This window comes from Dysidea avara, chromosome 2, assembly GCF_963678975.1.
Source record: "Dysidea avara chromosome 2, odDysAvar1.4, whole genome shotgun sequence".
In the NCBI taxonomy this organism is placed as follows: domain Eukaryota; kingdom Metazoa; phylum Porifera; class Demospongiae; order Dictyoceratida; family Dysideidae; genus Dysidea; species Dysidea avara.
In genome coordinates this window covers 54,168,086-54,186,161 of record NC_089273.1, presented here as the reverse complement: position 1 = coordinate 54,186,161, position 18,076 = coordinate 54,168,086, and the positions used below count along the sequence as shown (strand labels likewise).

Genomic DNA, 18,076 nt, shown 5'->3' with positions numbered 1-18,076 from the left:
TGCATTCGCTGATGACACTAGGAAAGTATCAAATCAGTTGGACCAACAGGCTTTAAAAACTACATTAACCTGCTTGTTGGGTGGATCATTACAACATATTTATCTTTCAGTCCTATAAATATTCCTTTCAGGTCCACCAGTAATACCACCTATTATATCAATCGAGATGAAATCCTCAAGCTAGACAGCCATCATGACCTAGGAATGATCATCACTCATAATCTACCATGGAGAAACCATTATGCTCATATTTCAGCTAAGGGGTATAGAACTATTGGACTCACTCGTCTATCCTGCCCAACATAACTCAAAAGCAAACTATACATGTCCCTTGTCATACATATTAACATGTTTAGTAGTGACAAGTGTGGTGGATTGAGTGGTGGATTGTAGGATAAGACATGGATTGAAGACTCTACATCACACCCTAATAATACAGTCACCATGATCTACTACATCATTACAACATGTTCAGTAGTGACAAGTGTGGTGGATTGAGTGGTGGATTGTAGGATGAGACATGGATTGAAGACTCTACATCATACCCTAATAATACAGTCACCATGTTCTACTACATCATTACAACATGTTCAGTAGTGACAAGTGTGGTGTATTGAGTGGTGGATTGTAGGATAAGACATGGATTGAAGACTCTACATCATACCCTAATAATACAGTCACCATGTTCTACTACATCATTACAACATGTTCAGTGGTGACAAGTGTGGTGTATTGAGTGGTGGATTGTAGGATAAGACATGGATTGAAGACTCTACATCATACCCTAATAATACAGTCACCATGTTCTACTACATCATTACAACATGTTCAGTAGTGACAAGTGTGGTGTATTGAGTGGTGGATTGTAGGATAAGACATGGATTGAAGACTCTACATCATACCCTAATAATACAGTCAACATGTTCTACTACATCATTACAACATGTTCAGTAGTAACAAGTGTGGTGTATTGAGTGGTGGATTGTAGGATAAGACATGGATTGAAGACTCTACATCATACCCTAATAATACAGTCAACATGTTCTACTACATCATTACAACATGTTCAGTAGTGACAAGTGTGGTGTATTGAGTGATGAATTATAGAATAAGACATGGATTGAAGACTCTACATCATACCCTAATAATATAGTCAACATGTTCTACTACATCATTACAACATGTTCAGTGGTCCAGAGATGACACAACTGTCTATACTGAGTCTCTTTCTCTACTAAGTTACTGACAGATTAGTAATCAATTCTTTAAGCAAATCAGCACATACAGCAAAGTAACAGCAACAACAAAAAGTGCACCAGAAACAATAAAATAAAGCGTCCGTCTATTTGTACTATAACTCTAGGTCAGTTCTAGAACTATCTTTAATTAACCTTGTTCCAAGTTGTTATCACCTTTTGAGAATGTTTATTATTTCACAGGTTACAGTTTATTTTTCTCTTCTCCATTTCCCCCTCCTTGTCATGTTCCAGACAACAAAAAATAAAATGCACACTTTCACAGTAATTTTTAGTTAGTTACTTAGATATCCATTGTCATCCATAAAAAAATCTCTTAAATTTGTAGAAGTTCTATATAAATCAATGACATGTGGATGAGCTCAACTCCAGTGGACAAAGCTTAACTATTCGTCTCACATATTCTTTAGCGCCAACTTTAACTTTAGCTGAGTGAATAAATCCATCTTTGCCAGTGTATACTTTGAGTACTCTTGCAAGTGGCCAGTGAGCATGGGGACTATTGGGTGAAATCATCAAGATTACATCTCCAATTTTCAAATTACTTCTGATGTCAAACAACTTTTTTCTTGGGCTTAACCTAGGTACCCATTCCTGCACCCTACGATGCCAGAAATGTCTAGCAAGTTCTTGTAGTCTCCTCCATCACTTCTTTGGATTATAAGCTACTTCATTTGGAGCTTCTGGTGCAAATGTTCCCCCCAATTTGACCATGTAGAAAGTGGTTAGGGGTAATTGGCACATCATCATTTGGATTAGCTGACTGGTATGTAAGTGGTCTGGAGTTTATTAAGGCTTCTGCTCCTGTGAAGGCAGTCATTAACTCTTGATCAGTAACATCTGCTTTACTCAATATTGCCATTTATAGCTCATTTTGCAGCTTTGATCATCGTCTCGAATACACCGCCAAAGTGTGGAGCATAAGGAGGGTTGAAATTCCATTTTATCCCTTTGCTGGTCATCTGAGACATTAACTTCACCATTTTGTTTGTCATCTCACATAATTCTCTATCAGTAGCAACAAAGTTTTTACCATTATCTGATAACATCTCCTCTGGTAAGCCTCGTCTATTAGCCATTCTATAAAAGGCATTCATAAAGGAATCCTCATCTAGGCCATAGGCCATTTTCAGATGAACAGCTCGTGATGTTAAACATGTAAGTAAACACAAGTAACATTTTTCTCTCTTTTTCCTCTTACTGCATGGTAATAAATGGTCCACCATAGTCAACTGCAACTCTCGTAAAGGCTCTCATCGATGTTGTTAATCTATGTAAAGGTAAAGGTGCCATAACTTGTTGGGCATTCTTAGCTTTCTTTCTTTTATATACTGCACATTCTTTCTCCCATTCAATTATCTCTTCTCTTGCTGAAATTACCCAATACTTTGATGATAGCAATGACAATGTGTGATTAGTTCCTGCAGTATGCTTTCCTAATTCATTGTGATGTTTTACTATGAGCTTAGTGAGCCAATTCTTTTGTGATAGAATAACAGGGTATCATACATCATAAGGTAAAAACTCAGCATATTTGAGCTGTCCATCTGCCCTCATGATACCATCTTCATCTAACTTTGGACATAAGCTGAGTAGCTTGCTCTTACTAGGTAATTTCTTTCCTTTTGTTAGTGCCACATATTCTTCAAAAAACATACTTTGTTGCATTACCTTTAGAATTTGTTTTGTTGCATCTGTGATCTCTTCTATGTGTAATTCTTCATCCAATAATCTATCACTTCTTGTTCTATTACAATTAGTCACAAATCTCAAGACCCAAGCACACACTCTGACATATTTATTCCAATCTGAATACCTTTTTGGTGACAATCTCCAAGTATCATCTTCAACCAAACTGGAACTTACCATGTTCACACAATCACAAGAGTGTAACCTTCTACATCACTTGACACCAAAACACTCCTCTTAACTTCTTCAGTGGTATATACAGGGTTTTGTTCAATTACATATTTTGGCCAAACTTTCTCATCATTGTGCAGAAAATGAGGACCATTCCACCATACATCTAGTTCTGCCAACTGTAACAATTTTACTCCTCTTGTCAAGTAATCTGCAGGGTTCAGTTTTTTTGACACAAGTTTCCACTGAGCTGGATATGTAGACATCTGAATTTCACCAACTCTGTTAGAAACAAATGGTTTGAAATCTTTACTACGCCCTCTGATCCACCACAGAACATTCATGCTAACAGTTCAAAAATTCATCTGTTCTTTCTGAATGTTAAACACATTAGAAACTGACTGTGCCAATTTATTTCCTAGATTCACTCCCATTAATTCCAAACAAGGAATACTTACTGTCTGTAGCGGTGCCACTTTAGTTTTAGATGTTATCAATCGTACAGAAACACTTTCATCTTGATACACTATTCTTAAATAAACAACAGCCCCATAAGCATCTTGTGAGGCATCCACAAATGTATGTAGACCCACTGACTGCACTATCTTCTGTAACTGTAAACTTCTTGGAACTTTTTTTTGTGATAGTGATGGCAATTCAGAAAACCATGATGTTATTTTGACTATATAACAATTCTTTAGACACTTCTTCATCCCAGTCTAAATCGGATATCCACATCTCTTGTAATAATATCTTCCCTCTTATTATAAATGGAGATATAAATCCCAATGGGTCAAATATTGTGCCAATCCTCTTTAAAAGTTGTTGTTCGTAAATTCAATATTCTGCTCAACAAACTGCTAGTGAGACTTAAATGTGAAAACATCCTCTCCAGCCATCCAAACAACACCAAGTGTCTTAACAGAAGGCAAGACTTCCTTGTTTAAATCAACTTCCTGTATTCTGTCCTTTAGAGTAAAACAACTGGTGAATTTGATAACCACTTATGAGTATACATATTTGCTTTTCCCCACAACTCAGACGACTGCTTATACAACTCTAGAGTAAAACAACTGGTGAATTTGATAACCACTTATGAGTATACATATTTGCTTTTCCCCACAACTCAGACAACTGCTTATACAACTCATCAATGCCATCATCATCAGTTATCACTGAATCCATGCTATCGTCCATATAAGTTGACTTCAAAATGGTTTCTGTGGCTCTATGGTAACACTTTCATATAACTTAGCATGGTGTTGTGAAACAAATTGTGCTAAGAATGGTGGGGAATTCTGTGGCTCTATGGTAACACTTTTCATATAACTTAGTGTGGTGTTGTGAAACAAATTGTGCTAAGAATGGTGAGGAATTCTGTGGCTCTATGGTAACACTTTTCATATAACTTAGTGTGGTGTTGTGAAACAAATTGTGCTAAGAATGGTGAGGAATTCTGTGGCTCTATGGTAACACTTTTCATATAACTTAGTGTGGTGTTGTGAAACATATTGTGCTAAGAATCATGAGGAATTCACTCCAAACGCAAGTTGATTAAACTCATACACTGTAGGTTTCTGATCGACATTCATGTCCCTCCAGAAAAACCCATGACAAGATCTATGTTCAGGAGCAAGTTCTATTCTCAAATACATCTCGGAGATATCACACATCACAGCTACAGGATACCTCCTAAATTGAAGCAAGACATCAAAGAGTTCATGTTGTACGTAACTTTGGTCCGTGAAATGCAACATCATCCAAAACAACATCATGATACCTGGCAGAAGTATCAAATACAATATGAGTCTTAGTAGTTGACCTGTCTTGCTTCACCACTGCAAAGTGAGGCAAGTACCATGTTGCTCTTACATTCTCTGAACATTCAACTTGTTTGATGTACCCCTTTTTAAGATGTTTACTTATTGAATCTTGATATGCCTTGGCCATCTCAGAATTCCTTTGTAAACATTTCTCCAGAGTCTTTAATCTGTTCAATGTCATTGAATAATTGTTTGGTAGCACACTTGCAGTATCTTTCCATGGAGTTGTGATTCTGTATCTTCCATCAATAAACTTGATTGACTCTTGAGCTCTATTTAGAACAATTCTGTCCTCATCTTTCCTTACCGGAAAATTCTCAATGCCACTGCACTCAATCTCCCAGAACCTGTGTAGCATAGCATTTATCTCACTCATCTCTGTCTCACCAGTACTGGAGTAAGTTCTGACAAAGTTTGTTTGTGTATGATCTTGTCCCTCTTCTGTATAGGGCCAATTAATGCAAGTCCATCCCAGTGGTGTGAGCCTCGCCACTGGTTGACCAGGTTTACCTCAAACGTCTTTAAAAGAAAAGTGCAAGTCAGTACAATCCAAACCTATAAATACATCTACAATTGATCAAGGCCCCAACTTGTAAAACTGTATTCCCCTAAAATGTGGCCATCTATTAGCACACAAGTTCCAGTCAATGGCCTTCATGTTACCTGTGACTCTTTCTGTAGTGAATGCAGTTACCTTACTCTGTGCCTTACCATTATATGCATTCAACAGGTAAGGTTTCAAAAGTCTCTACCTGACCATTCAGAACACTTACATTGATCTTCTGCATGTACTTGACCTTGCAAACCTAGCTCAGCAGCAACATCGTAAGTCTTAGTACTGGCATCATCTAAAAGACCATTGACCTTTAATCTCTTGTTCCCATTCTTCAAATAAACAGGTATTGTTCTCAAGGCAACACCTCCTGTAGTTTTTGTAACAAATGTTGAATCGTGTTGTACAACTTTTGTTCTGACTTGTTCACCTTCCCCCTCCCTGGGAGAATCAACCAGTAACCTTTGTTCTGTTATATCTTATTTATTACTTGCTGCTACGGGATCTGGTAGAGTTTCACTGTTGTTCTTTTGTTTGGGTTTAACAAACAACCTACACTTGATGCCATACAGGAAGCTTGTGGAACTTTAGATATGACTCAGGAGGAAGCTATGGAGGCTATAGAAAAGCTTTTAGATAGGTTTAGAACAGAGAAGGACTATAAGAGTAGTGAGAGGCTTGGACAGGAAATTGAGAAGATAGAAATAGAGTATACAGATGCGCAGAATCGGACGCAAGAAGTATATGATGAGCTTAGAAAGTCAAATGCTTATAGTAAGTTTGTGAGAACGCTGGAAGAGACACAGCCAGCCTATCAACATGTAACTGAAACACATCAAATTCGAGTTTCACAACCTCCTGAGAATACAGCACAGCATGATTTGGTGAGTGATCTTTTGTCTAGTTATAAGCCAGTGCACCAGTAAGAACAGTTGCAAGAGAATAATGTCACAATAGTACATCAGCCAGTGATAAGCAAACAATCAACAGGGTTTGGAGCATCAAACCGTGAAACAACTTTGCCAGTAACAGAGAATGTTGGCCAGATACAAAATGTGATGGGGTCTACATTAAGTGGTCAGGACATGTGGAACAATTGAAGAGAGTGATGATTCCACTGTTTTTTGGAGATAAGAGGAATTATCAGAACTGGAGGGCAGCCTTTATAGCTTGTGTGGACCAGGCCCCAGCCACAGCAGAGTACAAGTTATTACAATTGCGACAATGCCTAGTAGGAGAGGCTCTTAAAGTGATAGAGAACCTGCAGCAGCATATCGAGCTGCAATGGAGAGATTGGAAAGAAAGTTTGGTAGTTAACGACGTCAAGTGGCACTCTATTTAGAAGAGATCGATAGTTTCAAACCAATATGTTCAGGAAGTCCTGAAGATATAGAGAAGTTTGCAGACCTACTAGATGTAGCTATAGTAAACCTTAAAGAAGCAAATCGTACAGAAGAGTTGCAGGATGGTATATTATACATGAAGTTACAGCAGAAATTACCAGCCTCTATGTTGGCTAATTGACACCGATGGTTGTTTGAGAACCACAAAATAGAATGTGTTGAAGTTTTACGTGAATATGTGGTTCAGGAAGCTGAATTTCACACCAGAGCCTTGGAAACAGTCCAAGGATTGAATGCTGGAAGATATGGGAAGCTTGATACAAGAGTTATGAAGGAGTCTCCACGAAACGTTTTTGGTAGACCAAGTTTTTAAGTCAGAAGCTGGAGGTGTCCAGCGGTCCTGTGAGGTCTGTAATAAGTCACATGGTGTTTGGGCCTGTGAAGAATTTAAAAACCTAGATGTACCAAAGAGGTGGGAGAGCGCAATAAAATTCAAATTGTGTTTTCATTGTCTAGGAAGAGATCATTTGGGTCAACATTGTACTCGTACCAGGGTATGTGGTCTAGGTGGCTGTAAGGAGGTTCATCACAGACTGCTACATAAAGATCAAACCTATTTTCCAGGTGGTGAAGCCTAACTCCCTCTGTAGTATAAGAACTAACAAAGCATGCCTTGCCTTAGTAAATGCTGTTTTAGTCCTAGCCTTTGAGTGTTTTAATTCAGTTACATTCTCCACAAACAACTCACTGCGGTTCTCTCTATCCTTCTCAGCATCTTCTGTCAGTAGTAAGTCATCTCCCTGCTGCTCTACAGACATCTCAAACAACCATCTTCCGCTACCCGTAAATTATATAGTCCAGAGACCACACAACTGTCTATACTGATTCTCTTTCTCTACTAAGTTACTGACAGATTAGCAATCAATTCTTTAAGCAAATCAGCACATACAGCAAAGTAACAGCAACAGCAAAAAGTGCACCAGAAACAATAAAATAATGAGTCTGTCTATTATACTATTACTCTAGGTCAGTTCTAGAACTATCTTTAACTAACCTTGTTCCAAGTTGTTATCACCTTTTGAGAATGTTTATTATTTCCCAGGTTACAGTTTATTTTTCTCTTCTCCATACAGTAGTGAAGTGTAGTGTATTGAATGGTGGATTATAGGATAAGACATGGATTGAAGACTCTACATCATACCCTAATAATACAGTCACCATGTTCTACTACATCATTACAACATATTCAGTAGTGACAAGTGTAGTGTATTGAGTGGTGGATTGTAGGATAAGACATGGATTGAAGACTCTACATCATACACTAATAATACAGTCAACTTGTTCTACTACATCATTACAACATGTTCAGTAGTGACAAGTGTGGTGTATTGAGTGGTGGATTGTAGGATAAGACATGGATTGAAGACTCTACATCATACCCTAATAATATAGTCACCATGTTCTACTACATCATTACAACATGTTCAGTAGTGACAAGTGTGGTGTATTGAGTGGTGGATTGTAGGATAAGACATGGATTGAAGACTCTACATCATACCCTAATAATACAGTCAACATGTTCTACTACATCATTACAACATGTTCAGTAGTGACAAGTGTGGTGTATTGAGTGGTGGATTGTAGGATAAGACATGGATTGAAGACTCTACATCATACACTAATAATACAGTCACCATGATCTACTACATCATTACAACATGTTCAGTAGTGACAAGTGTGGTGTATTGAGTGGTGGATTGTAGGATAAGACATGGATTGAAGACTCTACATCATACCCTAATAATACAGTCAACATGTTCTACTACATCATTACAACATGTTCAGTAGTGACAAGTGTAGTATATTGAGTGGTGGATTGTAGGATAAGACATGGATTGAAGACTCTACATCATACACTAATAATACAGTCACCATGTTCTACTACATCATTACAACATGTTCAGTAGTGACAAGTGTAGTGTATTGAGTGGTGGATTGTAGGATAAGACATGGATTGAAGACTCTACATCATACCCTAATAATACAGTCAACATGTTCTACTACATCATTACAACATGTTCAGTAGTGACAAGTGTAGTGTATTGAGTGGTGGATTGTAGGATAAGACATGGATTGAAGACTCTACATCATACCCTAATAATACAGTCAACATGTTCTACTACATCATTACAACATGTTCAGTAGTGACAAGTGTAGTGTATTGAGTGGTGGATTGTAGGATAAGACATGGATTGAAGACTCTACATCATACCCTAATAATACAGTCAACATGTTCTACTACATCATTACAACATGTTCAGTAGTGACAAGTGTAGTGTATTGAGTGGTGGATTGTAGGATAAGACATGGATTGAAGACTCTACATCATACCCTAATAATACAGTCAACATGTTCTACTACATCATTACAACATGTTCAGTAGTGACAAGTGTGGTGTATTGAGTGGTGGATTGTAGGATAAGACATGGATTGAAGACTCTACATCATACCCTAATAATACAGTCAACATGTTCTACTACATCATTACAACATGTTCAGTAGTGACAAGTGTGGTGTATTGAGTGGTGGATTGTAGGATAAGACATGGATTGAGGACTCTACATCATACCCTAATAATACAGTCACCATGTTCTACTACATCATTACAACATGTTCAGTAGTGACAAGTGTGGTGTATTGAGTGGTGGATTGTAGGATAAGACATGGATTGAAGACTCTACATCATACCCTAATAATACAGTCAACATATTCTACTACATCATTACAACATGTTAGTGGTGGATTGTAGGATAAGACATGGATTGAAGACTCTACATCATACCCTAATAATACAGTCAACATGTTCTACTACATCATTACAACATGTTAGTGGTGGATTGTAGGATAAGACATGGATTGAAGACTCTACATAATACCCTAATAATACAGTCAACATGTTCTACTACATCATTACAACATGTTCAGTAGTGACAAGTGTAGTGTATTGAGTGGTGGATTGTAGGATAAGACATGGATTGAAGACTCTACATCATACCCTAATAATACAGTCAACATGTTCTACTACATCATTACAACGTGTTCAGTAGTGACAAGTGTGGTGTATTGAGTGGTGGATTGTAGGATAAGACATGGATTGAAGACTCTACATCATACCCTAATAATACAGTCAACATGTTCTACTACATCATTACAACGTGTTCAGTAGTGACAAGTGTGGTGTATTGAGTGGTGGATTGTAGGATAAGACATGGATTGAAGACTCTACATCATACCCTAATAATACAGTCACCATGTTCTACTACATCATTACAACATGTTCAGTAGTGACAAGTGTGGTGTATTGAGTGGTGGATTGTAGGATAAGACATGGATTGAAGACTCTACATCATACCCTAATAATACAGTCACCATGTTCTACTACATCATTACAACATGTTCAGTAGTGACAAGTGTGGTGTATTGAGTGGTGGATTGTAGGATATGACATGGATTGAAGACTCTACATCATACCCTAATAATACAGTCAACATGTTCTACTATATCATTACAACATGTTCGGTAGTGACAAGTGTGGTGTATTGAGTGGTGGATTGTAGGATAAGACATGGATTGAAGACTCTACATCACACCCTAATAATACAGCCACCATGTTCTACTACATCATTACAACATGTTTAGTAGTGACAAGTGTGGTGTATTGAGTGGTGGATTGTAGGATAAGACATGGATTTAAGACTCTACATCATACCCTAATAATACAGTCACCATGTTCTACTACATCATTACAACATGCTCAGTAGTGACAAGTGTGGTGTATTGAGTGGTGGATTGTAGGATGAGTTAGCTGTATTTTAGTGATCTAAGTAGTTATCATGGTACACTCAATAGGTGTAATCCTCTGAAGACTACCAAATACCATACAACAGGTCATTGCTGAGTGGTCTAATTGTTTTACTAAATAGCCTTTGGCATAATGATTTCTGTATACATCAAATCTTTGAGGGACAAACAATTTCTCCGTAATTCTACACATCTTTTAGATGCCATTTTAAAAAAATGAAAAAAAAAATTGTTTTGATGAGAACATAATAAATTTTAAATACAAGAATTACATTTAACACATATGCAATGGGAAAGCCCAGGCTCTGCCTGGATCAAATGGACAGCAGTTACTTGATTCAATACAATGTTATGAACTTTTACGAACACAGAAGGTAGTCTACTACATAGAAAATATTACAATTAACTAGCTATGCTGGTTGTAGTAGAATTTTTTTTTGCAAAAAATTTAGTGGAAAAATTGAAGGACAATTTATCCTAATCTTATAACTACTAGTATTAGTTCTACTAGTCTACACACTGTCAATTTGACGTATGAAAATTCTGCAGCTGTGTTTGTACTTCCCAGCTCCTATCAATACAATTTATTTCATAAGCTACATGTAGAAGTTTCAGTTTCTCACTCTCTTCTCACACAATAAGATATCTTAGCTAGACACCGTTCAAAGCTTAAACAATTGTTTCATTACCATATGACTATCAGTATTTTCCCATCACCCTCAAAGTGTAGTATTAAAATACTGAACAATTAGCTACTCAATTCAAACAAATAGTTCTCTGGAAATTGTCTATAATCATTATCAATCACTGAGTCACCCAATTAAATCCATAACTAGTAGGACACTCAATCCATACACTCAATTCTATTACAAGTAAAACACTGTAATAGAACATTCATCATTTAATATGTCTGAGACACTGGAGAGGAGCAGAGTGGGAACAGGCTCATAACCTGGAGATCACATGCTACTCTGTGGTAATGGTAGAGTAGAGCGATGGGACACACTCTATACTCTTCCATAAGTGTTACCAAGTCATTCATCGGTTTATTCTGTATATTGGGTAAGGTGCTCCACACTATACACTTGCTTAAAAGGTGATTCGCTACACTTTAATTTTTAAAACAGTATTAATTTGGTGAGTCTGCAATTAGGCCTGTGTCAGATATGCCAGCATAATAAAAAGCATAATGTTGGAGTGCTATGCCAGCATAATGTTAACAGATTAGGTGGATATTTCAAACTAGGGAATTTAATTCCATGAAAATATATCGATAATCCTAATGGAAACTGCAACAGAGCACTCCAATACATTGTGCATAGATTCCTAGATTGATACTCCCTAATAGAACCTCTGCTGATGGTTGAACAGTCTTCACTTCAATATCAGTCATGAGTTGTGTGACTCTGAAACTGCAGCATTGAGATTCTCTGAGATACTTGATGAGCTCAGCAATTGTTATCACTGTGTCCCAGAGAATATTCTTTGCTTGCAGCAACCCGACTTAATTTATTAAATTGCCTTTTTGTTTGTTTCTGTTTTGTATCCACCCTTGCCATGCTACTTTGACATTGGTCTTTGTGGTTGCATGTGACTGAGGAATGGTACTATTTAACACTTCATCTAATTTGATGGTTCAAAAAAGTCACTTTATAGTAAATTACTCTAATAGAACATTCACTGATTATAATGTTCCAAGATAATTGTAAGAAATGTTACTAACCTAGGAGCATAATGGAAGTGTAATTGGAACACTGAAAATTTAATAAGTAAAACTTTAGGGAAATTACTGAAAACAGTTTGGGCAAACATTTGAGCATATTTGATCATGACTCAGGCCTATCTGCAATATAAAAATCAATTCACTGAAACTCACTTAACAAAGTGTAAGTACTAACTCTCAGACACTTTTTGGACCTTAAGAAATACCTCATTACATGGAGCTTTATAGTGTCATTTGTTATCGCAGTTCATATGACAACACAAGCTCATGTGATGCCTCAGAAACTTGCAGCATTCATTTCCCCAAGAATATGCATCCATTTCCAGTAGTATATATATAATGACCATTATGTAATGTACCATTCATGGACACATTGAAGTGTGCTAAACAGCATCATTGATACTGCTGCTCATTGTTAATCAAAATTAAATTTCTAATACATGTGCTACAGAGACAACAAGAGGAATCATCATATTGTTAACCTTATATGGTTTTGATGTAGAATGGATCACCCTGGAGTTGGATGAGAAACTATAGAGGTTGATTTTTTACATTGCCAACTGTTATTAATGTTGTTACTGCTATACAGATTTCTCAAGGGGTAGTCATTACCAATAGCTTGAACCATCTACAATGGGAATCAAGGTTTTTGATTAAAGAAAATGTATTTTGATTGTTTGATTTTTCCTGAAAAGGGCCTTGATTGCTAGACACACTCATTGGATTGTAGTCTCACACATGGCTTTCATTGCGAGTTTCATTGCAATACCCAGAAAATTAAGCTCTCGTGTAATTTAATTTCACTTCAGACCTCTCGGCAAAACACTATACAGTGCCCTAATGGTTAAAAATGGAGAGGTATAGCTGAAAATAGCTAAAGAAAACAACTAGTGACAAATTTTGCATTTTTTACAGTATAAGATGAGACATCACTCATACATAAGCAAATCTCACTCATTTTAACCTCAGGTCTCATACTCTACAGGTTGATGTCTCTGAGAGAGGTACACCTCAGGTCTCACTACAAGTGTACTCTACAGGTTGAGGTCTCTGAGAGAGGTACACCTCAGGTCTCACTACAAGTGCACTCTACAGGTTGATGTCTCTGAGAGAGGTACACCTCAGGTCAGGGCCGCCCACAGGGGGGGGGGGGGGGTAACTGGGGCATTTTGCCCCGGGCCCCAGCCTGAAAGGGGTCCCAGGAGGCCCCATGAAGGGCCCCCTGAATACCTGTTTAAAAGATCGATATACTCTAATAGAGCAGTCAGATCTAAATACTCTAATAGAGCAGTCACATTATTCTTCAGAGGAGCAGTATAGCAAGCTTATAGATAAGGAGATATGGTTGGTGATGGGTAGTTATTGTCATTGCCAGCAGGTTGTGACCTTTTTTTTTTTTTTGGTCTTCACCTTACAACTTGGGTCAAGGGCCCCACTTTAACTCTTTGCCCTGGGCCCCTTAATTTCTCTGGGCGGCCCTGCCTCAGGTCTCACTACAAGTGCACTCTACAGGTTGAGGTCTCTGAGAGAGGTAAACCTAAGACAAATCAATCAATCAATCAATCAATCAATCAATCAATCAATCAATCAATCAATCACAAATACCCATGGCTACAACTAACATGATAAATGTCACCTGCACATACAGTAGCTAAGACAAATTGAAAGAACAAAATTATTTTACTACTTCTCAAGTTCCATCATGTTCACCATTGACTGAGATACAATCCTATATTCGGCCACTAGATAAAATTAACTGACCAACACACATAATGTCTAGTATCCCACAGATTGTAGTGCATTCAGATGGTGTAGCCCAGCTATTATCTAACATCAAAGTGAACAAAGCACCTGGACCCAATAACCTTCAAACACGTTTCCTACAAGAAGTTGCATATGAGATTGCACCAATCCTTACTGTTATCTTTCAAGCGTCATTAGACCAAGGTGTTTACCAAGCAATTGGAAAACAGCAGCAGTTGTCTCAATTTTTAAAAAAGGGTGCCAGATCTGATCCAGGAAATTATAGGCCAGTATCCCTAACTTGTATTTGCTGTAAAATCTTAGAACATATTGTATATTCCAGCATTACCAAACACTTCCAGTACCATGAAGTTTTATCACTGCTTGAAGTTTCTTAGTTTACTAGAGTGGTATATCCCCAGTATATGGAACAGTTAATTGTTTGGAATTTTAGTAGCTTTTCAGTAAACCTGCATTCACTGATGTTTACTGAGAGTTTAAAACTTAGTAAAACAATTATGTTCCATATACTTAAAGTTACTGACATTTTACTATCAGTATAATTGGATACAACTACAGTAAAGCAGCTAAACAAATTAGTAAACTAAGAACCTTCAAACAGTGTATGTCAGGGGCGTAGGCAGGATTTCCAAAAGGGGGGTTCTGCCCTAAGTATAGAATCTCCACAGCGGGGGTCTGGGGCCGTGTACACGTGTACACGTGTAAACATGTGTATTCTTATAAATTCATTCGCAATAGCGAGTAGAGGTACTTGAATTCCTCTGCCTGAAGACCTGTAGCTACCCATTTCAGTGGATTTGTGTAAGTTAATTCAGTTCTAGTTAACCAGTATCACGATTTAAAAAACTTAACTCTGAAAAGGGGGTTCGTCCGAACCCTTTGAACCCCCCTGGCTACGCCCCTGTATGTGATGGGCAACATGGATTTGGACAGAAACGAAGCTGTGAATCACAACTGATCACCACCATTAATGATTTTGCCAAGTGTCTTAATGAGAAGGGTCAATGTGATGTCCTGCTGTTAGATTTCCATAAGGCCTTTGACAAGGTACCTCATGCACGCCTTTTCCAAAAACTTCACCATTATGGAATTCGTGGAGCACTACTACTTTGGCGTAAATCTTTCTTAACCAATAGATCACAATATGTCATACTAGATAACCAAAAGAGCCATCCAATCCCAGTATCATCGGGAGTTCCTCAAGGCACGGTGCTAGCCCACTGCTCTTTCTATTGTATATAAATGATTTACCTTCTCGAGTACGCTCTAAAGTAAAGTTGTATGCCGATGATGTATTACTCTACTCCTACATTAAATCTGAATCTGATTTTCATGCATTACAAGAAGACCTAGATGCTCTTGCACAATGGGCACATATTTGGCAGATGGAGTTTAACCCCAGCAAATGTGAATTCTTGAGAATTACCAATAAGAAAAACCCCATTGTCTTTAATTACTGCATTGAAGCTGTACCTATTGCCCAAGTTGCTCATACCAAATACCTTGGTGTAACAATTTCAAGCAACCTTTCATGGAATGAGCATGTCCAAAGGATTACCAACAAGGCCAAACAAGTAAATAACTTTTTGTATCGTAACTCACGCGAATGTCCTACTCACATTAAATGTAATTGTTTCAAGATTATGGTTCGTCCAATCATTGAATATGCTACATCTGCTTGGGATCCCCACACCTTGTTGAATATAAACAAGCTAGAATCAATCTAGAGAACTGCTGCTAGATTTTGCTTTAATGACTTTTCAAGATATTCAAGTGTTGCTAACATGTTGTCTTCTCTTAATCTACGATTGTTACAGGCAAGAAGAACCCAAGCTAAATTAAGTACTTTTTACAAAATAATTAACGGATATTTGATTGTGCCTACAGATGATTTTACCCCTAAACTTTCAAGTTTAAGGAGTGGCTACTATCACCAAGCAATGACTCTAATTGATGCATACAAATTTTCCTTTTTCCCATCAACCATCAAATTATAGAACCAACTCCCTGCTGATGTAATTAATTCCTCTACCCCTAATGAGTTTGTAATAACTTTAACTTTTATGATCACACCTGTGCGTTATAATCTTTTGATTGCTGCACAATAATAAATATAATATAATATTCAATCGTAACGCCTCTTAAGCGTAATTTGTGAACTACCGTAAGAGCTGCGCATTTTATGAACTCTTTGGATTCTGGTCCATTCAGTGTACCGCCGTTACGTTCTTGGCTGATCAAGTGCGTATTATGGCTGCTTTCAGAGAGGTGTAATAAGCCCCACAGATTGGGAAGTTTACTGCTCTGCCCACAGATTGGTAGATGGCAAATGATGCTACCAATAATTATCGTGTTTACGCCTGGTTATTAATGATTCTAATGGTCTAATGTGATTTTTTTTTTCAATATGGGTCAAGACGGTTCCGCTTTCTCTGTATTGACTATCTCTCCCTCCAAGGTTCCTTTGCGTACTCTGCAGTTGGATTGGATAAGGTGCATTCTGTCTGATCAAGTTCCTGCATGGAGCACACATCCAACACCGCACGCCTCTGATGTACTAGCTAGAACACAATATTTATATTCAGTATAGATCTAATTGATTTTTTAATATTCAAATTCAGCTTGTGACAAAGTTACAATTTTAACTTGGAATTAGCTCCAATACAGCAGTTAGCTATACACAAACACAGGCCCATTCTTTGAACAGCATAGCCCAGGCATGGGGCGAAGTACTTTGGTACTTGTACTTAAGGACACTTAAGTACACCTTTTAGAGTACTTAAGTTCTAAGTAATGTACTTAATGTACTTATAAGTGCTTTGATTTATTTCTCTGTTGATCTTAGAAACAGTTGTACTGCTTTTGGCCTGAAAGATTTAGTTAATCATTATAAGAAGCAGGCAGCTATAGCTGCTAAGAAGAAAGATTATGTCCTGAACAGAAAGTCAAAAACAACGAAGTACACTCACTAAGCAGGTGGATGAATACATTGAAGCTGATGCAGTAACAATGGCCCAAAGTCCAGCAAATAAGATAACCAAAGGAAATATCCTCTACTTTCAAGGTTGGCAAAAAACATTCTAGGAGTACCATCTTCCTCTGTGCCTGTTGAGAGACCCTTTAGCATTGCAGGAAAGGTATTTACTCCTGAAAGATTTCACCTTACAGATGGCAGATTTTCAGTTTTATTAGGTGCAACCAAAACTACATAAATGTAATCGTGAACACTGTAAGCATAATCTGTACTTGTACTTAAATACTTTCAAAAGTACTTGTACTTTACTTAAGTATTTCTCTTAAAACAATGTCATGTACTTGTACTTGAACAAATGTCAAAGTACTTGTACTTTACTTAAGTACTTTCACATGTACTTCGCCCCATGCCTGGCATAGCCCTACAAAGTTAAAACTGTTTTCGTCCTGTGAGATTGTCACTTCATGCCTTCTTAAGCACTGTCTGTGGTACCCCCATGAGCAACTATTGCACCTGACCTACAGAGTTCACACACATAAATACAAGATTCGTTAATGTAACTAGAGCTCACCAAGGGAGTTGTATCATCATCCATCAAACCAATCATTCCACAGGAATGGCAATAGTCATTCAATGGTTCTAAATAAACAAAAAAAATTTTTTTTTTCTCCATAGGATTATAATTATCAGAAGGCATTGACTTCTATTGATGCACTATACTACGTAAATGCATGTGAACACCATACTATTGACCTGGATGTCAAACTAATGCATGCACATAAGTTTTGTCTACAATATTTAACTTTAGGCAGTTACCAAATGTGACTCGCTGAGCATTTTTCTTAAAACCAAAGTCTGTCTACGTTTAGCCTTATCTGTTAAGCACTTAAGAGCAGCGTTGTTGTATTAAAGAGCATGG

At 37.5% G+C, this 18,076-nt stretch overlaps 3 protein-coding genes across 3 annotated transcripts in view; all 3 read right to left on the bottom strand.

Moving 5' to 3' along the window:
* Window positions 1–2,759: 2,759 nt before the first annotated feature.
* Window positions 2,760–3,460, bottom strand: LOC136248246 (uncharacterized). The gene is made up of 3 exons (XM_066040056.1): window positions 3,163–3,460; window positions 3,045–3,111; window positions 2,760–3,003 (listed from the first exon to the last, which is right to left on the bottom strand). The coding sequence occupies exons 1-3, from the start codon at window positions 3,458–3,460 to the stop codon at window positions 2,760–2,762; spliced, it is 609 nt and encodes a 202-aa protein (XP_065896128.1).
* A 1,375-nt stretch (window positions 3,461–4,835) lies between these two features.
* LOC136248245 (uncharacterized) lies at window positions 4,836–5,315 on the bottom strand. Its single transcript, XM_066040055.1, has one exon. The coding sequence runs from the start codon at window positions 5,313–5,315 to the stop codon at window positions 4,836–4,838; it is 480 nt and encodes a 159-aa protein (XP_065896127.1).
* Window positions 5,316–16,757: 11,442 nt separating this feature from the next.
* LOC136247707 (F-box only protein 11-like) overlaps window positions 16,758–18,076 on the bottom strand; it is a 122,964-nt gene continuing 121,645 nt past the window's right edge. Inside the window, exons 18-19 of the mRNA XM_066039538.1 lie at window positions 17,729–17,796; window positions 16,758–17,675 (exon numbers count right to left, since the gene is read on the bottom strand). The gene's annotated coding sequence lies outside the window, so the exon portion shown is untranslated. The remainder of the gene's footprint in view (window positions 17,676–17,728; window positions 17,797–18,076) is intronic.